Source organism: Anoplopoma fimbria, chromosome 3 (assembly GCF_027596085.1).
Source record: "Anoplopoma fimbria isolate UVic2021 breed Golden Eagle Sablefish chromosome 3, Afim_UVic_2022, whole genome shotgun sequence".
Lineage (NCBI taxonomy): Eukaryota > Metazoa > Chordata > Actinopteri > Perciformes > Anoplopomatidae > Anoplopoma > Anoplopoma fimbria.
In genome coordinates, this window is record NC_072451.1 from 25,855,134 (window position 1) to 25,876,209 (window position 21,076).

General features: G+C 39.9%; 1 protein-coding gene across 1 annotated transcript in view; it reads left to right on the forward strand.

Moving 5' to 3' along the window:
• insra (insulin receptor a) overlaps positions 1–21,076 on the forward strand; it is a 51,669-nt gene that overhangs the window by 28,055 nt on the left and 2,538 nt on the right. Inside the window, 18 exon segments of the mRNA XM_054596853.1 lie at positions 3,131–3,270; positions 3,909–4,053; positions 4,400–4,614; positions 5,693–5,819; positions 6,408–6,661; positions 9,966–10,133; positions 10,942–11,140; positions 12,436–12,716; positions 13,609–13,748; positions 14,396–14,555; positions 15,388–15,487; positions 15,587–15,654; positions 16,977–17,206; positions 17,452–17,562; positions 18,666–18,825; positions 19,397–19,526; positions 20,139–20,230; positions 20,233–20,272. Coding sequence (XP_054452828.1) covers positions 3,131–3,270; positions 3,909–4,053; positions 4,400–4,614; positions 5,693–5,819; positions 6,408–6,661; positions 9,966–10,133; positions 10,942–11,140; positions 12,436–12,716; positions 13,609–13,748; positions 14,396–14,555; positions 15,388–15,487; positions 15,587–15,654; positions 16,977–17,206; positions 17,452–17,562; positions 18,666–18,825; positions 19,397–19,526; positions 20,139–20,230; positions 20,233–20,272 — 2,760 coding nt within the window.

A 21,076-nucleotide genomic window follows, 5' to 3' on the forward strand; every position in this document is an offset into this window, starting at 1 on the left:
AATAAGACAACATTGACTATATCAACTTTAACAACAAGAAAGAAAGAGTTTAGCTCTTGTCCCTGTGTTTGTAGCATATAGTGAAAGTGCAGGATTTGTTTTTTTCTGTGTGTGTGTGTGAGACCACAGACAGAAAAGTCAAAGTGCTGCAGCGCATTAGGAAGGCTGGCACATCTCCGATCTGACACTGTATCCATCAGCTGCATTATTTTCTGGCATATTGTTTTCTGGCTCACACGCTGCACAAATTGTTGGTCGTGAACCACCCGCTGTTGTCTACAGTGCAGTGTGCAAGCTATAGTAAGTGTTGTTTTTTCTTCCCTTTTCTCTACATCTATAATTTACAACCTGTTGTGTGTGTGTGCATCTCCGTAGCTGAATACGTGCAGACTTACCTCTCTAAAGAGGGGCGTTGTACTCGTGTTGACTTGCCGCTGACCTTTAGCGCATCCCTCTTTGACACCTTCATTGACCGTGACAGGGCTGTTGATTAGTGCGGGTGTGCCTGCGAGACGCTCCAGACAGAGATGCTCGGGCAGAGGTTGAAAACACAGCTGGAGATTTCAAGACTTGTCGTCTTCTGTTTCAACATGACTGGCTAGTTGACTAGGTGGCATTTAAAGACCAGGGGGGTCAGAGAGGCATTCGTACAGACTGTTAGTGCCCCGGGGTGCAGGGCCTTGACTTCTGTGGCTGGCTGCAGTATAGTCCAGGCAGTCATTGACAAAAGTGATAACAAGGAAAAGAAAGGTGTGTTTAACCTTTTTATATATCCAGATAGGATTGGCCAGGTGCCTCATCTCTGTTCTTACAACATGCAGCTTCACATTCGCAGAGTTCCATGCTGTACATTCACACCTGAGAGGTTTCTAGTGGGACTCTCTGAGCAGATCCAGCTCCACTTGAGCAGATGAGGGGGAAGTGCCTTGCTCAAGTGCAACACAGCCATTGTTGTGAAAGAGAAGAGCGCTATTGCTTTTCATTCACTGTGCTCATTTGTTAAGCAGAAAGAATGACTGAGAATCTCTTAAACAAACAATAAACTGTGCAGCTTGTCATCAAACACACAGAACAAAACATAATTATGAGGTTTGTTGTGTTTTTGTTCTGTGGTTTTTAAGAAACTATCTTTATTCATACAAACTGTATGAGGTTTTAACAGGTGTTTTGTTTTAACCTGGGATCAGATGACCAATTAGGCGGCATAACATCTAGTTTATAAAGAGGCTGAATAATATTCTGACATGGCATACTGTACGCACACAGATAACAATTTTACAGTACAATTACATTTAATGAAACTGTCCTTTAAGGGAAATTGTCCTTGTAATCAGCAGCAATAGAATTTATGCTAATGACCAAATAATAACAGACTAATTAGAATAAAGCTTGATAAAGCAAAGTCATTTCATCACATTAATGTATTTCAACAGAAAACTTCTAAATGTCATATACTGTTAAATACTGAAGAATATATGAAGTATTGTATATATTTTTATAATTTTCTTTTGCCTACCTTGCACAGGTAGAGTTTCAGTAAAATAAGCTCACATCTTTGCAACAATGGGTGAACAAATGTCATTAAAGTGATCCTCTCCATGTGCAGATTTGATCTCTTCTTGCCAGGTGATCAACAATCTTTTCAATCATTTAAACCTTCAGGCTTCTGTTGACCTGTGGTGAACCCTGCTGCAGCCTCTCTACTTTGACTCCCTCTCTGTTCCCCTTATGGCGCATCCCTTCTCTTTGGCTTCCCCCCACACCGTCGCTGGGTTTAAACTAAGCTGTGGAAATGAAAGTGCTTTGTGGATAAGCGGTGTACTCAAAGGCGTCATGAGTGCTGAGGCTGAAATTGCAGATGTAGCACAAGAGCGAGAAAAAGGTAAAGATAGATCAGGAGCGTTGTGAGCCATATAAAGAAACGACACGCACAAACCTCTTTTATTTTCAAGATGAAGATGAAGACGTACTTTTCAGCAATTATATCTCTTGTTAGGCTTTTGATCCTTTTTGTCATATGGGTGGTTTGTTTTGCTTCTGTTACCCCTTTTAAATGTATTATGCATTTATACTTTGTTTGATTAGATGAACTGTTTCATTAGAACATTAGCTGCCACCAGCTTCCGTTATTTGGTCGTCACAAAAGAAATGCCACATTATTCTATAATTGTGCTGCCAGCTAACTAAACTGTCAATGAACAGGCATTTCACCTCGTACGCCAGACAGCAGCAAAAAATAAGTTCAACAGTTATCCAGTTTGTACAGTCTGTAATAGAGATTTATCATTCAGATTGTTTTTTTTCCACTGTGGGGACGGGGGCTATACTCACAACTATTGACTTGACTCAAGATGTCCACCTGCAGAGGTTGCTGTGTACTTTGGCCTTGACTCATCAAAGTTTTCACTCGCCGCATTATGAGTTATGAGTTTGGGGATGGTGCAGACGGCTTTTCAGGAAATGGGTAGATATGGTCGACACACAAAGCAATGACCATATATCTGTTATTGGAAGAGGCTTGTTATGAGAGCATTATGTAAGGCAGGCTGTTTAACTCTGTTGTCAAGGTGAAGGGTCGAGGTCAGCTCATTTCTCAGTTAATTCAAACTTAATTTTCAGTGTTTTTGCTATGCATACAGTAAAGCAAAGAAATTTAAAGCAGAAATATTTTGGGAGTACATCACATGACTACTTGTTTGCTAAAGGTGTCGCTGGAAGATTTATCAACCGACTTTGTAGTTCCCCTCAGCTCCATGGAGATTTTGGTGTCTTTCAGCTTATTGTTTAGCTGTCCAGACCACAACTTCACTCTTTTGGTTTAATCTCACCTCTTTCATCTGCGCATTTGACAGCAACAGGCAGCCGTTTTCAGCCACAAAAGACTGTACACTATCTTCCCAGCACCACACGCCAAAAGGAGAATGTCAGCGGCTAGCAAGTGAACGTAATGAAGCATTTAGAAGCTAAGGAGAAAGATATGTAAGGCTCTAGTAAAAAAAAAAAAAAAAAAAAAAAAAGAGTGGAAAATGACTTCAAAACAAATCTCCAAGTTGTAATTCCTAGCACGAACACACATTGTTATCATGCACACATTGTTATATAAATATTTAATTTTTCTTGTGTTCTATAGGCTCAACTGCACTCCCTGTGCAGGTCTTTGTCCCAAGGTATGTATGGGTCTGAAAACTGTGGACTCTGTGACGGCTGCCCAGGCTTTGAGAGGCTGCACCGTTCTCAACGGGAGCCTGGTCATCAACCTGCGTGGAGGAAGTGAGTATCTGTGGTTTGTTTGTTGTGATGAGATTACAGTATGCAAAAGATCAAATGAACAGAACAAGTCAGAGGCTGGCATTACACAAAACCAGGAGATTACATCAAAAGAGCGTACAGTTCAAGAAAACCACAACATGAATTTAAACTGATGAAAGGTCAAGTTTAAAAAGCAAAACCTGGGGGAACCCCGTAGACAGTAGATAACTGCAAGTGGTTTATTGTGTTTAACAATACATTTTAACCACAAAACATCGATATGCATTAATTAAATTCAATGCAAACAAGTATTAAAGGATCATGAGTTGATTAGATTTTTATTACATTTTTAATACAAATATTACCAATCATTCTGCGTAAAGGAAAATAAAAAAAAACTGTTCATGATTTCCAAATCATTTAAAAGTATTGCTTTTATGCTTGTGGATTCAAACGAAAGCCATGAGAAAATAAAAGTTAATAATGACCTATAAACTATTATTTTTGTGTATGAACAGCCTAAATAGGAAAATGTTTAAGAGATTAAACCAAAATGGCAAACACAGCAGAAAAGACCAGCTGCCTGGCAGCTTTTGCACCAAGTGTTTTGTAGCATTTGAAGTCACTTCTGGGTTCGCCTGTCTCTTGTTTTTCTGTAGACAACATAGCAGCTGAACTGGAGGCCAGCCTGGGCCAGCTGGAGGAGATCACTGGCTACCTGTCAGTGCGACGTTCCTACGCCCTCGTATCCCTCTCTTTTTTCCGCAAACTCCATGTTATTCGTGGAGAGGAACAGGAAATCGGGTGAGTCTTCTGAGCCTCATCTCACCCTCGCCATGTCAGAGCCTCCTCCTGTAATTATGAGTTAAAAGCGGAAGGTCTGACCTTTTCAAAATGTCTCTCTGTGGTTACTGTTTTTGGTTAGACAAATCATATGTGAGGCTTCATTCAGACGAGGTGCAGGACGCTTGTAGCACAATGGCCTACACTTACAGTAGAAATGGCAGAGAATAGGCTTATGATGCAAATTGTAGCCTAACCAAGCTGAAATACTTTTCTATCGATGTTACTCTTCAATAATGTCCTCAGCTAAATGTCATATGTATCATGAAAAATATCTTTCATGCAATCCCGTGTGTTCTTATTCCAGGAATTACTCATTCTACGCCCTGGACAACCAGAATCTGCGGCAGCTCTGGGATTGGTCCAAACACAAGCTGACCATCCTGCAGGGACGCATGTTTTTCCACTACAACTCCAAACTTTGCATGACTGAGATTCGCAAGATGGAGGAGGTGACAGGGACCAAGGAGCGGCAAGTCAAGAACGACATCGCCTCCAAGACCAACGGAGACCAGGCCTCATGTAAGAAAACCTCTGCTTTGATTGTCATGTCAGTGGCTGCGGGAGTTGCTATGGCAACGGAAAAAACAGTCTGTCCTGGTACAGATGCAAACAGATTCATAGTAATTGTTATGATGGTCATTTCCTGCTCCTTTATGTTTGCAAATGTCTTATGAGCGACCTTTTGCTGACTCTGATTAACTAGGAACAACCAACAGAGCAAAGCACAAAGACATGTTTACATGGTAACACAGTGTTAAAGGTGTTGTACTATTTTTGTCCTTTCCACCTTAAACTACATGTTCAAGTTAAGCTAATAAGATAATAAAAATGTGAGATACTTCCGTTTTTCTTAACCAAACTCGGGTTTAAGGTGGACCAAGATCTGGCGCTGTTGTCTTTGATTTGTCTGAAGGAGGACCCACAGTGTCAGACTTTAACTACTTCTAATGATTGAGTAGGTGGATGTAGGCGGTTGCGGCAGGATTTTGCTATATTTCATACTAAATCAACAAAAGCAGATGTTTCTCGACTGAAATCTTCCAGAAACGGTGATCTAAAGACTTAAATAATAACTTTTTCTGCTGTTCATTGCTTTTAAAAGGTGCACCGTGTAATACTTAGCCACATGCTCCAAAGAAAATAAAGTGTCAGCGTTTCTATACTACTGGGTCCTTACAGACTAAGTTTACAATCAACAGTTGAAAAAAAGCAGGGCAAGAATACACAAATTTGTCAAACTGCGAGCCGGATGTTAGTCATCTTGTGTTTACGGTTCCACTATAAAGTAACTCACTATCGCCGCTTGAGGAACAAGTGTTATAAGACAGAACTGGCTAGTCGGTTAGCATGCCATGCTCATTTTAGTAGATATCTCTGCAACACAATACATATAAGTCTTTGACAAAACTTCAACACTGTAGTTTCTACACATTCTGCTGATGAAGTTAGTTCAAATTTTGAATGTGTTTAACTTCCTGTAAGTCGCTTTGGATAAAAGCGTCTGCTAAATGACTGTAATGTAATGTAATGTAATGTAACTAAGTTTCTGGCCATATCTTACACACTGCACCTTTAACTGATTATTGTCTTTTCTCAGGTGAAAACCATGTGTTGAAGTTCACCCAGATTCGAACCATGAGCGATAAAATAATGGTCAAGTGGGAACCCTTCTGGCCGCCAGACTTCAGAGACCTGCTGGGCTTCATGGTGCTCTACAAAGAAGCGTAAGTAAATCTTCAGCCATCAGTCACAATCAGACTTGGATCTCTGCCAGAAAAATATTGTTTTCAGCTGCTTAAGTGCTTTATAGATGAGAAAAAGATTAATAGAGACATCAGTTAAATTCAATATATAGTGGTAATGTAATTTCCTGCATCATTGACTCATTTAAAACACCTACACAGAAATCATATGACATATTATATAATATCATATTTACTATTTAACAGTTAACATGTAAACATCTGAAAACAAAATCTTAAGATCATGACACCAAACTGAATCATTTTGGATTCAACACCATGGATGGAAAATGTGTGCGTAAAGATCAGGATGTTGCTGTGTTTTGAAAATCCAACAGCCCTGCAAAGGAAAATATGCTTCCTTTGAACCAGCATCATTTTGAGTCTCTCTGGCCTCAGTGATGTTTTGGAAACTCTTTTCCTTTACCATCTGGTCAGATAAAAACAATAATAAATTGCTGTAAAACATTAAACTGAAACTCAATATTGGCCCTCAACTGGAATACAATTTAGCCCTACGTAAAATCATTTTTTTTATTCGTATACTGTTATTGTTCTTCCGCACAATAGACCTTTTCAGAACGTAACCGAGTTTGACGGGCAGGACGCCTGCGGCTCCAACAGCTGGGTGATTGCTGACGTGGACCCTCCGCGTCGAGCCACAGATGGGGACAAAGAGCAGTTTGAACCGGGTCATCTCATCCTGCCGCTGAAGCCCTGGACCCAGTACGCCATTATGGTGAAAACCCAGCTGTCAGCCTCTGATGAGCACCAGGTCCACGGAGCCAAGAGCAAGATCATCTATGTTCGCACCAACGCCACCAGTAAGACTCATTGAGATTTGTGTTGTTTGATTGTTATTTAGTAAAAGAATGCCTGCCCCCTTGATGTAGTTCAAATGTCTGGATCAGATATTTATGCACAACGTTCAATTGAATTTGGAATCAGTCTGCACATCTGGCAATCCGGAAAACAATTGGCACGCATTTCTCTGATAATTTCGACCACATTGACTAGTCAAAAGGAATCCGCCAGAGTTTCATAATGATTGGTCATCACCATTAATATTATTAAAATTATACAACCAAAGTGTGTATGATTAGATTTTTTACAATAGCACAAATCTCTTCATAGATCGAGCCTCTTTATAAAAAAATAAAATAAAAAAAAGCAGCTCAACTTGAAGAATTTTAAGTCGGGGTCATCAACGGACGATTTGACACATCAATTTTCAGGTGTGAAAGAAATCGCCATTCATCTACTGATTCAGGAGAGAATCAAGCAGCAGCCCTTCCATTAAGTAATCGCTATATAGATTAAGGGACATTACATGTAAACATGAAAGAAAATAAATATTAGCTACACTTATTCCATTACTGTCTGTCCCACAAATGCAGACTCCTACCAAAAGACGATTTGTCCTGAAGCATTGTATTTTCAATGATGTATATCAAAAATGTGCTTGCTTGTAAAACACAGTGCAAAGACAAAATAGGAACCTCTTAGCAAAGTCTTACATGTCATTAAAAGATAGTTTATTAGAAGCTCCAACTTATGGGTTGTTACATTCCTTTAGAGGGAAAGGCCTACTTCTTCTTCTTCTATTGTGCTAGAACTATTTTTAGTGTTGTTTTGAATCCACTTTTCTCGTGGTGTTACTATCATTGACTAGTGGACTCAGTGTTGTGTGTGTGTGTGTGTGTGTGTGTCAGACTGGCAGCTGCCAAAATGTCCCTGGCACAAGAACAGGGAAGAGGAAGACAGATGGCAGGATCCGTCTGGGGGTGCCGTCGACCCACAGGGTGCTGCCTCGTGCAAGGTGTCTGCATCGGGCGCTCACGCAGCCATCGTAAATCTTGTCCCCAGTAGTTAATTGTACTCTGCCACCCACGGCGTGCGTCGTGTGCAGTTTCATTTTGTCGTAGTCATGATGGCCTGTCTAACCGGTTTCCTTTTACACAATGTGCTCTTCCTTCCTGATAAACCGCATCAAACATGACATCCCTCGCTCACACGAAAACAGTCGCCTGTGTTAAGGGAGGTTTGTATTCTATCTGTCTAGCAACCTCTTCGGGTTCCTGGGGGGGGGGTTTGCTGTGTCACGTCTACCCATCATACCTCGCCAGAAGGGCAAAGCTGTCATTACAAATAAGCTGTTGCTGGTGAAACTTAGTCTGACAATGCAGTCAGACCAGTGTGTTGCACCGTCATGAAACAGGACCAACACAATAGCTGTCTCCTTCGGGTTCAGTCTGACATCCGCACGCACCACTCCTTCCTGCCACACTTTTCTTATAAATGTACAAATTTGAATACTTATATTGTTGTCTCTCAGAATTCCCAGTCTACTTCAGGCCATGATACTTTATAAGATGTATAGTGTCTCTTGGGTTTCTTCCCACTCAAAAAATCTGCTTGATACGCTTACTTGAATTTCAGCTCATCAGACAATCAGATAAACGGTGATGCCAGTCATTGTTCTCGCCACATGTAGCTGATGACCTCCTTCTGTAGTCGCAGCGACGAACAACACATTTTGTCAGCTGCCCCTATTTGATGCCAAGATTAAAAAGATTAGAAAACACATTTAGATCTATAATAGGATAAAAAGAACAATCTGTCACTGAAACAATAATTATGTTACTTCTGCATTTAATTCTCACCAACAACAAGTATTTGGTGCCAGATTCCCTGAGAATCACACACCATATCGTGTTTATTATGAGACCTGTGTTATTGCTGCCAATCTGTGTTCACTAAGTAGGATCAAAATAAGAATAGAAAAACATACGTCACATTTCAGTCTACACACATACCATGAAGGATGCATATAAAGGTGATAACTAGGGTTATTACAGGAAACAAGAACACAAACAAAACAAAACTAGATGTTACTTAAACATGTCGACAAGTTACAACTGATTTAAGAAGTATATATTTAATTTTAAAGCATGAATATGAACCCAGCTTAACTATTTATAGTTAAAATGGTCTATGTAAAACAATAAATCCATTTTAAAAATAGGAACAGAAATTAAAAATGGAATATTTGAAGTGCCACACCTGCCAAGATACTGAAAACTAGAACTGAAACTGAACATGCAAACCACAGCTTGACCCTTCAAGAATAACTTAACTAAAACTACACTGGAAACCACTATTACACTGAAAGACTAAAACTTTAAGATATCTTCAAAAATGTGCAAATAACAAAAACAAAACACGGTTCTCTCCTGTGCTTCCTAGAGTGCAGAAAGTACTACAGAAAATGCATATTTCTGTTAATTTGGTCCTCATTAACTTGTAAAGTATCAACATCCAACACAAGAGCAAACCACTCTGGTATCATCATAAACAAAAAACTTAACTGCATATACCCAGCTGTTCACAGCGCCAACACACTGCCAGTAAGTGTGTTCCATTAGTTATCCGGTAATATGAAATGCAAATTAGATCAGATGGGGAGTAGGGGATCCCCCTCCGCTGTATTTGAAAAACCCCAATGATTCATTTGAAGAAATGAGCTGACTGTGACACCAATGAACCAGGACTTCTCAAGGTCTTGTTCCTGTTACTGAATGTCTTCAAGACTAATAGTCATTTTCTGTAGATAAATAATAAAGAGAATCCTTTTTAGGGATGAGAGAAAAGAGAGTCACTCTCATGCTCAATCAAATTACGTATATATATTAATAATTAATATTCTGAATTGCTTAGCTCTAAAATCAGCTCATGGTTTGATATACTGGCGGTATTTTTTACGTAAATGGTCGGGCCTTTTTATCTCTAAAAAATCAGCTTGTCAACATTTTCAGCCTGCGCTTTGGACCCATGACCGTTCAATCTTATTTTAGGTCATTTCATTTCCTTCGCTGACATTTGACACCAGAGTGGCTTTATCTGACATGAATACAGGTAGATTTTTTACGATTATATATTTTTATTCCTAATGAAAACTACTTTTTAAATTGATTCATCATGTGGACCCTCATTCTAACAATTTTTTTACTTTATATTTATAAAATGTGTTATAAAAAATGTCAGTCTTAAGCAACTAGCTGCTGTTCAGGGGCAAGTAGAGAGATTGTTTACTGATCAAACCTCTGTGTTTCCATGATGTCTCCACAGAACCGTCTGTCCCGCTGGACCCCATTTCCTCGTCCAACTCGTCCTCCCAGATCATCCTCAAGTGGAAACCTCCCAATGACCCCAACGGCAACATCACTCACTACCTGGTCTTCTGCCAGCGCCAGCCGGAAGCCAGCGAGCTCTACAAGTTTGACTACTGTCAGAAGGGTGAGCCATGTTGTTTGTGGTTGTCCTGTTGTTGTGTCTGCTTCTGTGTTTGAGGATTTATGTGTCTGACTGTCTGAGAGCGAGGAAGAGAAAGAATGTCTTTTGTCATCTTTAGGTTAGTAGAAGAGCTCCTCCCTTCTCAAGGAGGGCTTTTTACTTCTTCTGATTCTCCCTGATTGTTAATTCACATCAAGATTTTATCATTGATTTTCCAAATGTATATAAATAATCAACCCACATTAAATACAAAAACAGACAATCTTAAAAACGACTACATCTCAACAATCCTGTAAAACACCAATATAGTGTTCAACAAGTTCAAGTTCAACGTCATTATCTTGTTAGATTTTTAGCTTACCTCATGTACATAAAATGTTACTAGGTCTGACATAAGACCTAGTAACCTTTCAATACATGAAACCTGGCATTGGGACAATTCCTCTCACTCTGGCTTAGGTTCAGGCAAAGTTCAGACATGTTTCTTAGTTGAGTTGACCTACATGGACGCCATCAGAGCCCTTCCATGTACGCGCACAACTGAGCCCAAAACTTCCCTCTTTTGATCTCCCATAACTCTCACACATCTGGTGGGATGGGAGTCTGCAGGCAGGTTGTGTCACTAGTAATTTATCTCCACCAGAGAGGGTGAGGACCTGGAGGTGACAATGACAGACATGCCCTCCAGGCGTGTCTGTGTGTGGGAGGAGTGTGTGTATATGGATATTTGTGCAGAAAACTGCAGTTATGTGTCTGTGTTTATTGCACCAATCCTTCTGTCTTGACTTGAATGTTTGATGATTTTCACCAGGAATGAAGCTGCCGTCGCGAGTGCCCACTCAGGTGGACAGCGACGAGGAGCAGAAGTGGAACCAGACGGAGGAGCAGGGCCAGGGGACACGATGCTGCAGCTGCCCCAAAACTGACAAGGAGCTCAAGAAGGAGAAAGAGGACTCGGAGTACAGAAAAACCTTCGAGAACTACCTCCACAATGAAGTGTTTGAGATCAAGTAAGACAACTGACAACAGATTTGTCTTTTTGAGTATTAAAGGTATCATATGTAGCTTTCCCCCACTAAAATATCAGAATTCAAATAGATACATGTTATGTATTGTGTTCCCAACAAATTTCAAACTTATAGAATAATTGAATAAAATGATGGAGTGATGACACTTTGGACAGACATGGATGTGAACCGCAACATGACTTCTTAGAAACACAGATTTTTAACATAAAACCGATTTATTAAGTGTTTTTACCGGTTTAATCCCCCTGGTTTGTTTGGGGGAGACATCTGCAGTTAACTGGGCGCCCAGTTAAAACCTCCTGAGTGATAAACAAAATATCCTAAGCGGGTGAAGATGACCCCAATGACGGCAGTGATAGTGATGACAATAACTAACATGATCCCATTCTACTTAGCAACGTCACCAAACTCCGTCTTTTATTCTTGTTTTTATTGAGAGAGGCAGAAAATTACATATTATGCGATTAATGTAGGTAAACTGTAGCGTTTATTTTTTACGATATAACCTCATTAGCTTTATAAATGTTGTCATCAAGAGAATTTAATTTTAAGGTTTGAGTCCACAAATAATGTGACTTAGTTCTTCCCTATTATGTTTTATACAAGTGTCACTGGAGTACCGGGGATTCAGCTAAAACATTGTCCTGTTTTGCAGGAAACAAAACTCAGAATAGGACACTGTTTTATGGCAGGGTTATACTAGAAAAGAAGTGGTTTTACAACGTGTTGTTAAACCACTTTGGAAATCGAAAGTGTTTATCATGGATTCCAAGCACACTGGTCACCGTCATAGAGGGGGGGAGACGCAATATAATTTAAACAGAGATAACGGCGCACATTTTGAGACAACCTTTCCTGGAAGACACTCATAGTGTTGCAGTCAGTTATAAATACTTGAAGTGTGTAACAAATGAAAAAAAGAGAGCTAGAGAGCGAAGTTCAAACCCTGGCTTCTTTCTTGGAGTCGCACAGCAGACCAAGTGGATGTAAATGTCGGATTTGTAAAGTTACAGAATTGAAGGCCCCCCAAATCGGCTGTTGGAAAGGTGTCAAGTTTCCAAAGCAGTTTGTAAGGAGAATACTGGCAGTTCAATCCTTTTATATTATCGTAGCTCCAACTACTGCTCCCTGCAATCCATCCTAATTGATCCTGTGATATCACCTTTTCAATTTCTGTTACATTTTCTCTATCATCTAAATGTCTAAGGCCTTTTTTCAAATGAAATGTTCTTTTGTGCATTATGTAAATCACTTAAAACTTGCATTGCCTTGTTCAGACGCTCGAGACAGCGGCGCTCTGCGATGGGCATCGCCAACCGGACACAGCCCTTCCTCACCACCGCCCCCAGCCCGCCGCAGGGCACAGGCATCCCAGAGGACGAGGAAACCTTTGAAAGCACAAAGATCGTGGTCTACGTCCATGCCAAGGAGTCCACTGTCATCTCCAGCCTGCGCCACTTCACCAGCTACCAGATTGAGGTCCACGCCTGCAACCACCCGACCGACCCGGCCCGCTGCAGCATGGCAGCTTATGTCAGCGCCCGCACAATGCCTGAGGGTAAGGAGGCACAGATAGCTCTCTTTGTCACTGTTTCTAAGGAGGTGGAGAGTGCAGGTCTATGCTATAACATCACATATAGCTCTCAAAGTTTGAGGCTTCTATCACAGAGTTTTCCTCCTGTTGGCTCAATCTTGGTAAAGAAAGAGAATAACTCAGTGGTAATCTTAAAGAGTCCCATCTGTTTGTCTGGCAACAGTTTTATTGATCAAACAGCTCAGCAATGAGCAATTGTCGGTCACAAAAAAAACCCAGTGAAGTCGGGCACTTGAGCTTTATCAAGAGGCAGCACTATGAGGCATAATCAAACGGTCTACCCAAGAAAGACATCACGATTTTAAACAATCCTAAAGCGAGTTAAGAAGGGGGCTACAGAGGTAAACTTTAACTTATGGTCGTTATACCTCTGTTTCAAGACTGTATCAGACTTTACAAAGCTCCCTCTGGAGCCACAAAATACTTTACACTACTTTTTGTTTGCGTATAATACTCCCTGTAGAGACCTGTAACTCTAATGTCTAAAATCGGTGGTTCCCCTTACTAGTGGTTTAAACTTAAAGTTCATCCCTCACTGTCTACTTAACTATATCTCTCTGTGTTCCACCCAACATCCTGTTTTAACAAGCATTTCGTCAAATTATGGAAGTAATGAAACGGTATTGATTGTATGATTACAGACATTGAACTTGTTATAGTGAGATCTGCCGCTTTCTGGCATTTTTGCATTTGTTTGACAAAAGACAGATTAAAGGCAGACAGAAAGCTCAGAGAAAGAGAGATAGAGAGACCATGAGGGAAAATGGACGCCCCAACATCTCATCTGCTATTTGCTCCAAACAAACCTGAGTTTTTATCGAAATTCAATTAATGAAACCATTTGTTCTCCCTGCAGACAAAGCTGATGACGTCAGCGGGCACATCAACTACGAGGTGACAGAAAATGAAGTGCACATCACATGGCATGAACCGGTGTCCCCTAATGGTATGATCATCCTGTATGAGGTCAACTACAGGAGACTGGGAGACACTGAGGTGAAGAAACACACACACACACACACACACACACACACACACACACACACACACACACACACACACACACACACACACACACACACACACACACACACACACACACACACATCTGCAGACACATCTGTCATGCCTTTATTTCTTTAGTCTTTGTAGTGATTTGAGTTCACCACAACACATAAACACGCTCCTGTTCTGAAAGCACTCCTCATTACACACAATAGCTCGAGCTGCTAATGGAAGACAATCTAACTGAGAATCAGATTAACTGCATCCATCTCGAAACACAAACAAATAAGAGAGGCAATACTTATTAGTTGAAATGTATTTTGAAATTAAGTCTTGCGGTCTCACTAATGTCATATGGTTGATTAACTCAATGGAGAAGACATTTTAGCGTCGCACCATGTTTTAGTTGCTATGGAGACAAGTCCACAAAACATTTGGCTGATGCCGCAGCCTGTTATTTACTGTGGAGACACTTAAAGACATCAGTGGAAACATTAAATAAAAGCATGAAACTACATCCAATACAATGATTCAAAATGTTATTTTAAACGTGGAAAGTATGAAGAAGCCGTTTGTCATAGAATGCTTGTTTACCGTTTGTTGTCCACTGCCTGAACCTCAGCATTTTTCCTCTGCAGGAGCTTCACTACTGCGTGTCGAGGAACATGTACAAAAAGGTCCGTGGCTGCAAGCTGAAAGTGATGCATCCTGGGAACTACACAGTGAGGATTCGAGCCACATCGCTGGCCGGGAACGGATCCTGGACCGAGCCCACGTTCTTCTACGTCCAGGATGCGAGTAAGTCTCCAACTGCCATGAAGGCAAACTAAGACTAAACTAAGACTTGAGCTGTCCTCATACTAATGATAATTAAGTAGGTTATACACAAAAATACAAACATACTTCACCATTTGTGAACTTTTGAGAGTTGTTTCACAACACAATTTAATAAAAAATCCAGTTCTTAGCAGCTCCTCCATTTCCTTTGTGCAATGCAAATTAGCTAGATAAGTTTCAACTCACAAAAATTGACCGTATTTAGACTACATTTTGTCCTGATTTGAGTATGTATTATTTTTGCTATTTTCCTAGCGTGAGGAGTTCATACATACTCAAAACCTGATTAGAATCTGGATACGGCTTTAGTTTAGAAGGAAATGAACTTCAGTTCAGATGCAAAATGTTCTTGATAAGATAGATAAGATAAACATTATTGTCCTGCAGGGAAATTTGTCTTAAGCTCCAAGCAGCTGCATCACACAAAACAACTTTATTGTCATTATGCAACACAGGGAAGCACAGCGAATCTCAATTGTAGCCCATTTTCAACACAACAAACACATGACAAACGAAACAAAACAAAAACAGTACATTCCTTTAGTGCATTTTTTGAATTTGCATCACAAGGAATGTAAACAGCAGCAACAAAAACAGACTATCCACATAGTTGATGATGTCTTCTTATCTAAATAGGGATTAGCTGCTGTTAAAATGTTTAAATCCAACCACATTATCACAAGTGTAAAAGATGCAAACAATTGTATTTGAAGCGGATGATCTTCACAGAGCTGCATGTTCATGGGTTAATGGGTGAAATGTGACTCACTGTCTGACCGGATGTGTTGAACAGGCGATCACCTCTACGTCCTGAAGATCATCATCGGACCCGTCATCTGCTTTGTCCTGCTGCTGTTTGTGGCTGTGACAGGATTCGTCATGTTCAAGAAGAAGTAAGCAAAAATCACATGTTGTTCAATACTGTAACTCATGTTTATTATGTTATATTTTGTCAGTGTTACTAAAAAATACTTTTCTCTTTTCCCTTCTAGTCAAACTCAAGGGCCTAGTGGTCCCATCTACGCCTCCTCAAACCCAGAGTATCTCAGTGCTAATGATGGTAAGCAAACCGTTAAAGCCATTTAATCATTAATAATGAAGCTTACTTATTCTTTTAACTTAAGGTTCCAGTGAAAAAGAGTTAGATCATCTTTGACTTCTTTACTGTGACGTATTTCAAAGTGAAACGGAATAGTTGAGCAATGTACAGTTGCCAAAATGCATTTCCTAGAAGACTGTTGGCTCCACAAACACACATTTTGCTCATCGGCGTGTGTTCATGTTCATGTGCTACTAGTGCTGCAGGGACACAGAGACGGTTGGGAATCGGCAAAGTTTCCTTTGTATGAATTACACCTCAGCCTTAGGCCTGTATGTAAATGAACACCACTTATATTCAAACACATTTCTTCCTATCTCTCCCCATATTGCTCTGTTATCTACTACTATCGGAATAAATGGGTGAAGTGCTGTTTTATATGACCAGCGTGACAAGCTAGTATTCTTTGTAACCACCGCTGAGTGCAGGATGAGTCATCAGACATTTGAAACCTTTACAGAATCCAAAGAAGCTCCAACTTCCATTTCACTGGGACTTAAAGACGGATTTGTAGTTTTGATTTGGGGATTATGATGCTTTACTCAAAAATATGACTGCACATCAGAGCTACAGGGACTAAGGAGGAACTACACGGGGATCCCAAGAACTTTGATTGGTCAGCTTTTGTTTTCTACTATAAGTTCCTGATACCAGTAGAGATTTCTGATGAGTGAAAACAACATTAACCAAGTTTATGAAAATCCCCTTTTCATTAACACGCACCTCTAGTCACCACAGTCACTGCTTTCTTTCACAGAATTAAAGATCATAAACAAAGATTATCTCACAGCAGTTGTCTGCAATACTTTATCATGAAAAACAAAAACATAATGACACTGCACATAAATGCAGAGATGTTTAATTATGTATAATACATTTTAATATGGGTAATTAGTTATTACGATAAGTTCCACGTTATCACTCTTAACTTCCTGCTTTTGATGCCTTTACATGCACTTAGGCAATCTGATTATTCCCTTTTTTTAAAGTAGAAAGAAATCCTGTTCAGACTGACAGATGTCTCTTGGGAGGTTTTGTATTATTAGGCACATGATTTGTGCAGGTGCACATTACAAAGTCTGATTGGATTTCCACAAATAAACATTTGGCGCTGTAAAGATAAAACTTGCTCTTCTCTGTGCTTCCTCAGTGGGAAAAAAACAAACAAAACCAAGTCTCTTCAAGCTGCACAAAATGATCCTAACTAACCTGCTTTGTTATGTCCAGGTGAGCTCAGTCCTTATTATCCGCATGTTTGATGTTCCTGTAAAATGTGCCTGCAGTGTATGAGGCGGACGAGTGGGAGGTGCCCAGAGACAAGATCAACATTTTGAGGGAACTGGGTCAGGGCTCCTTCGGCATGGTCTACGAGGGCATCGCCAAGGACATCATCAAGGGCGAGGGGGATACACACGTAGCCGTGAAGACCGTGAACGAGTCGGCCAGCCTGAGGGAGAGAATCGAGTTCCTGAACGAGGCCTCGGTCATGAAGGCCTTCACCTGCCACCATGTGGTAAGAAGAGACATCTTCTGAAACTCCTTTTACATAAACACAAGGCTTTATGATTTAGTTTTGTTTACTGAAGATATGTAAAAGTGCTCTCAGAAATACACAGTTCTGATCTAGTTTGAGGACTAAATGTCCCATCATGTGCAAATACCTGACCTGTCCTACATTAGCTGTGTGAAGGGCAGCAGCATCATCTTGCTGTCTGTGATCCAACCAGACCGTAATTGAAATGAAACCCCGTCTCCCAGGTGCGTCTGCTGGGTGTTGTGTCTAAAGGGCAGCCCACCCTGGTGGTGATGGAGCTGATGACCCACGGAGACCTGAAGAGTTTCCTGCGCTCTCTGCGACCTGACGCTGAGGTAAACAACATAACAACAACCCACCTCTGAATCACAAACACAATCTGAAGAGTCAGAATTACGCTCACATTTGTTTTTAGGTTTGGTGAACTTGCAGCAGTGTTCATGCAGAAGTACTCTTATTGCCTGTCCCTGTTCTTCTTTTCACTTCTGCTTTTTATGTTGATAAAAGGAGCAGATATCTTTTGTTGCCTTATTCTTATCAGTATGCAAATTTCTGCATGGGAAATTATTTTTACAACGAAGGGCATAAAAAACAGAACGACTTTACCAACAGTAGTTTACACACATTAAGTTTTATACTGATGTTTACTCGCCCTAAGACTAATTAGGATGTGCTCTGATACTTTGTGATGTCTGATCTTGAAATGTGCTTATTAAATACACTTAACTTACTCTACATGTAAAAGCGCAGTGGTTCCCCAACTTCTATCAGGGCTAAAGACTCACTGCTAAATGAACTAAATGAATAAACAGCTTGATTATAATTAAGTTAAAACAATAATTAGAGTGACTTTTCTGATGACACATTTCACTCCATCAATTGTTTTCCTCCCATTGTTTTTAGGGTTAAATCACATCTACAAACTGTAGTTAAATTAGATAAGGAACTGTGTGGCCTAATCTAGATCTTTTTGTGTGGCGTTATCTCACTAACTGAAACTGCTTTACCTTTTAAATAACCATTTGACAATATTTAATCCCACATTGAGTCTACTTTTGATATGTGCACAGATGACTTGTATGTAGGTTGATGTTTTATGTAAGTGTCATCTCCTGAAGTGTGTAAATATACAGATGGCACTTGGATTGGAGGAGGAGGAGGACTGAGCTCTGAGCTCTTGGATGTTTACAGAGGAGTTTAGCAGTCAGCACTTAAGTCAGCTGCAAACCTCAAACAGGCTTTTGTGGAGATGAACATCAGAGTCAAGTGGGATGAAGAAAATTTGACAATAATACGCCTGATTATTTTTGTTTAATGCTGTCTAAGAAGTATCAGACTCTGTATTAAAATTAAGCACCAAATCATGTGTTGTTGACATAAAAAAAAAAGCAAAATGTTATCAGATCACAAATTAAAAAATCTGTCTTGTGTCCCCCAGAATAACCCCGGGCGTCCACCACCCACTCTGAAGGAGATGATCCAAATGGCCGCTGAGATCGCAGACGGCATGGCTTACCTTAACGCCAAGAAGTTTGTCCACAGAGACCTGGCAGCCAGAAACTGCATGGTAGCTCACGATCTCACCGTCAAAATAGGGGGTAAGTTTAAGCACAACAGGCACAAAAGAGTTTTTGTAAAAACAATGGCAGACAACAATGCATGCTGATGCCAGCAGATTGGATTTGAAATGAGTATTTACCCACATGTGAGCTACTTTTCCGATAGAGGTCGATTGAATATTGTTACTTTAGTTTGTAAACTGTCTTCTTGTCCTGTGTAGAGCAAACTGTTGTCTTGAATCTTTAAAAAAGTTTTTGGGGGAGAAACTTGTGGACGGCTATAATGAATTCCTGCCTCAATAATAGAGGATGCTTGCATGGCGAACCACATAAGGCTAGTTGTTCTGAAGTTACGACTGCGTTTGTTTAACAAGATATGCAGTGGGTTATGTTTACTAGATGGATTAGTTACTACCCCGTCTATGCCGCAGGAGGCCCTCTGTGGCTTTAAGTTATGATATAACCATTATATTTATGCTGTATTTTTAATTAAAGGTGCTAAATTCAAGTCAATAGTTATATTTATTCAACATTAAAAAAAACACATGAATTAAACATATGAAGCTTTGTAACAAATAACATCCTACTAATGAAAATATTTTCCTTCCAGACTTCGGTATGACGAGAGACATTTACGAGACCGACTACTACAGGAAGGGAGGGAAGGGCCTGCTGCCCGTCAGGTGGATGGCACCCGAGTCCCTGAAGGACGGAGTCTTCACTGCAAATTCAGACTGCTGGTCAGTGACACCTCTGATTTTGTTTTGTTTTTCGCGTTGGTGTAGATGCTCTAAATGGCATAACATATTGTTGAGTGACAGCTGGTGTCAAGCTGTATCTGAAAGGGAGATGCAGGAGAATTAAATGTTAAAGACGGGCTTTGTGGAGGACATTCGGAAAAGATTCTACAAGCTCATCAGAAGCACTTTACTCCTAATAAAATGTTATTTTTCCTACTTCCTAACAAAAACATTATTTTCCCTAATTGTATAACGCTCATTTCTTTTTTTCTGATAAGGTTGTCAACAAAAAACAAACCCATTTTCCAAGATGATTAATTTCCTGTCGAGTTTATTATTAGATTTTTTTTTCCGCAGTCCAGAATAACAAACAGTAAACACATTACAATATTAACAAACAGTAAACACATTAAAATATCAAAATATGACATCAGAACACCTGTTTTTTTATCCAGCGTTGTTTACCAGCGTTGCAGCTCTGCCCTCAGTCTACCTGCTCGCTGCATTAAAGTGTTTACAGACACATTTACTCTGTCAGGTGTCTAATTGGCGTGTCCTCATTCTCCCTGTGTGTCTGTTGTTGTCGTCGTCTCTCGTCCTCTTGTTTGCCAGGTCATTTGGGGTCGTGCTGTGGGAGATCAGCACGCTGGCCGAGCAGCCGTACCAGGGCCTGTCCAATGAGCAGGTCCTCAAGTTTGTCATGGACGGGGCTACCTGGACCGGCCGGACAACTGCGCCGACAGACTGTGAGTACAAGAGCCGGGATGGGGATAGGGAGGGAGAAGAGTTGTGTTGTAATTATTAAATTATTTCAGGCTACTTGATACAAATTCATTTGTTTACATCGTTTAAAATCACAAATTTCCCTCAGAGGGTCTTATGATCTGTAATAGAGCAGTATTCCATATATCACTCAGCAATAATAATCTAATCTGCAATTATTTCGAAAAATTGATTTATCAATTAGTTATCTAGTTCAAAGCAAAAATCCCCCAGAATTCTGTGGTTCCAGCTTCAAAAAATGTGAGGATCTGTTGCCTCTTTTTTTTAATCATATCAAATCATTTATATTCCATTATTGTAAACTGAATATCTTTTTGGTTTTGGATGGTTGATGAGATAAAACAAGACATTTGAAGACCTCATCTTTTATTCTGGAATTTTATTTGGGCCAAAGAATTATTTACTGATCGAGAACATAATCTGCAAATTAATCAATAATGAAAATATTAATAATAATAATAATAATAGTCGCATATTCTGTGCAACAGACAGGAAAATAGAAGAAACCTTAAGCAACAGCCGGCACTGACAGACATAAACTGTAGGAGCAACAGTAAAATCACAAAATATAGAAACAAGATGACAACAAAGATTTATAGTATTTATAATAGATTTATTTCTGATAATTTATAGATTTTTAGTATAATATATATGGTATCTTTTTAGTTGTATTCACCTTGGTATTCTTAACCACAGTGAAAAGACAGCTATGTTAACAGGAATAAGAACATTATGAGAAAAACTAATAACTATGTTGATCAAACAAA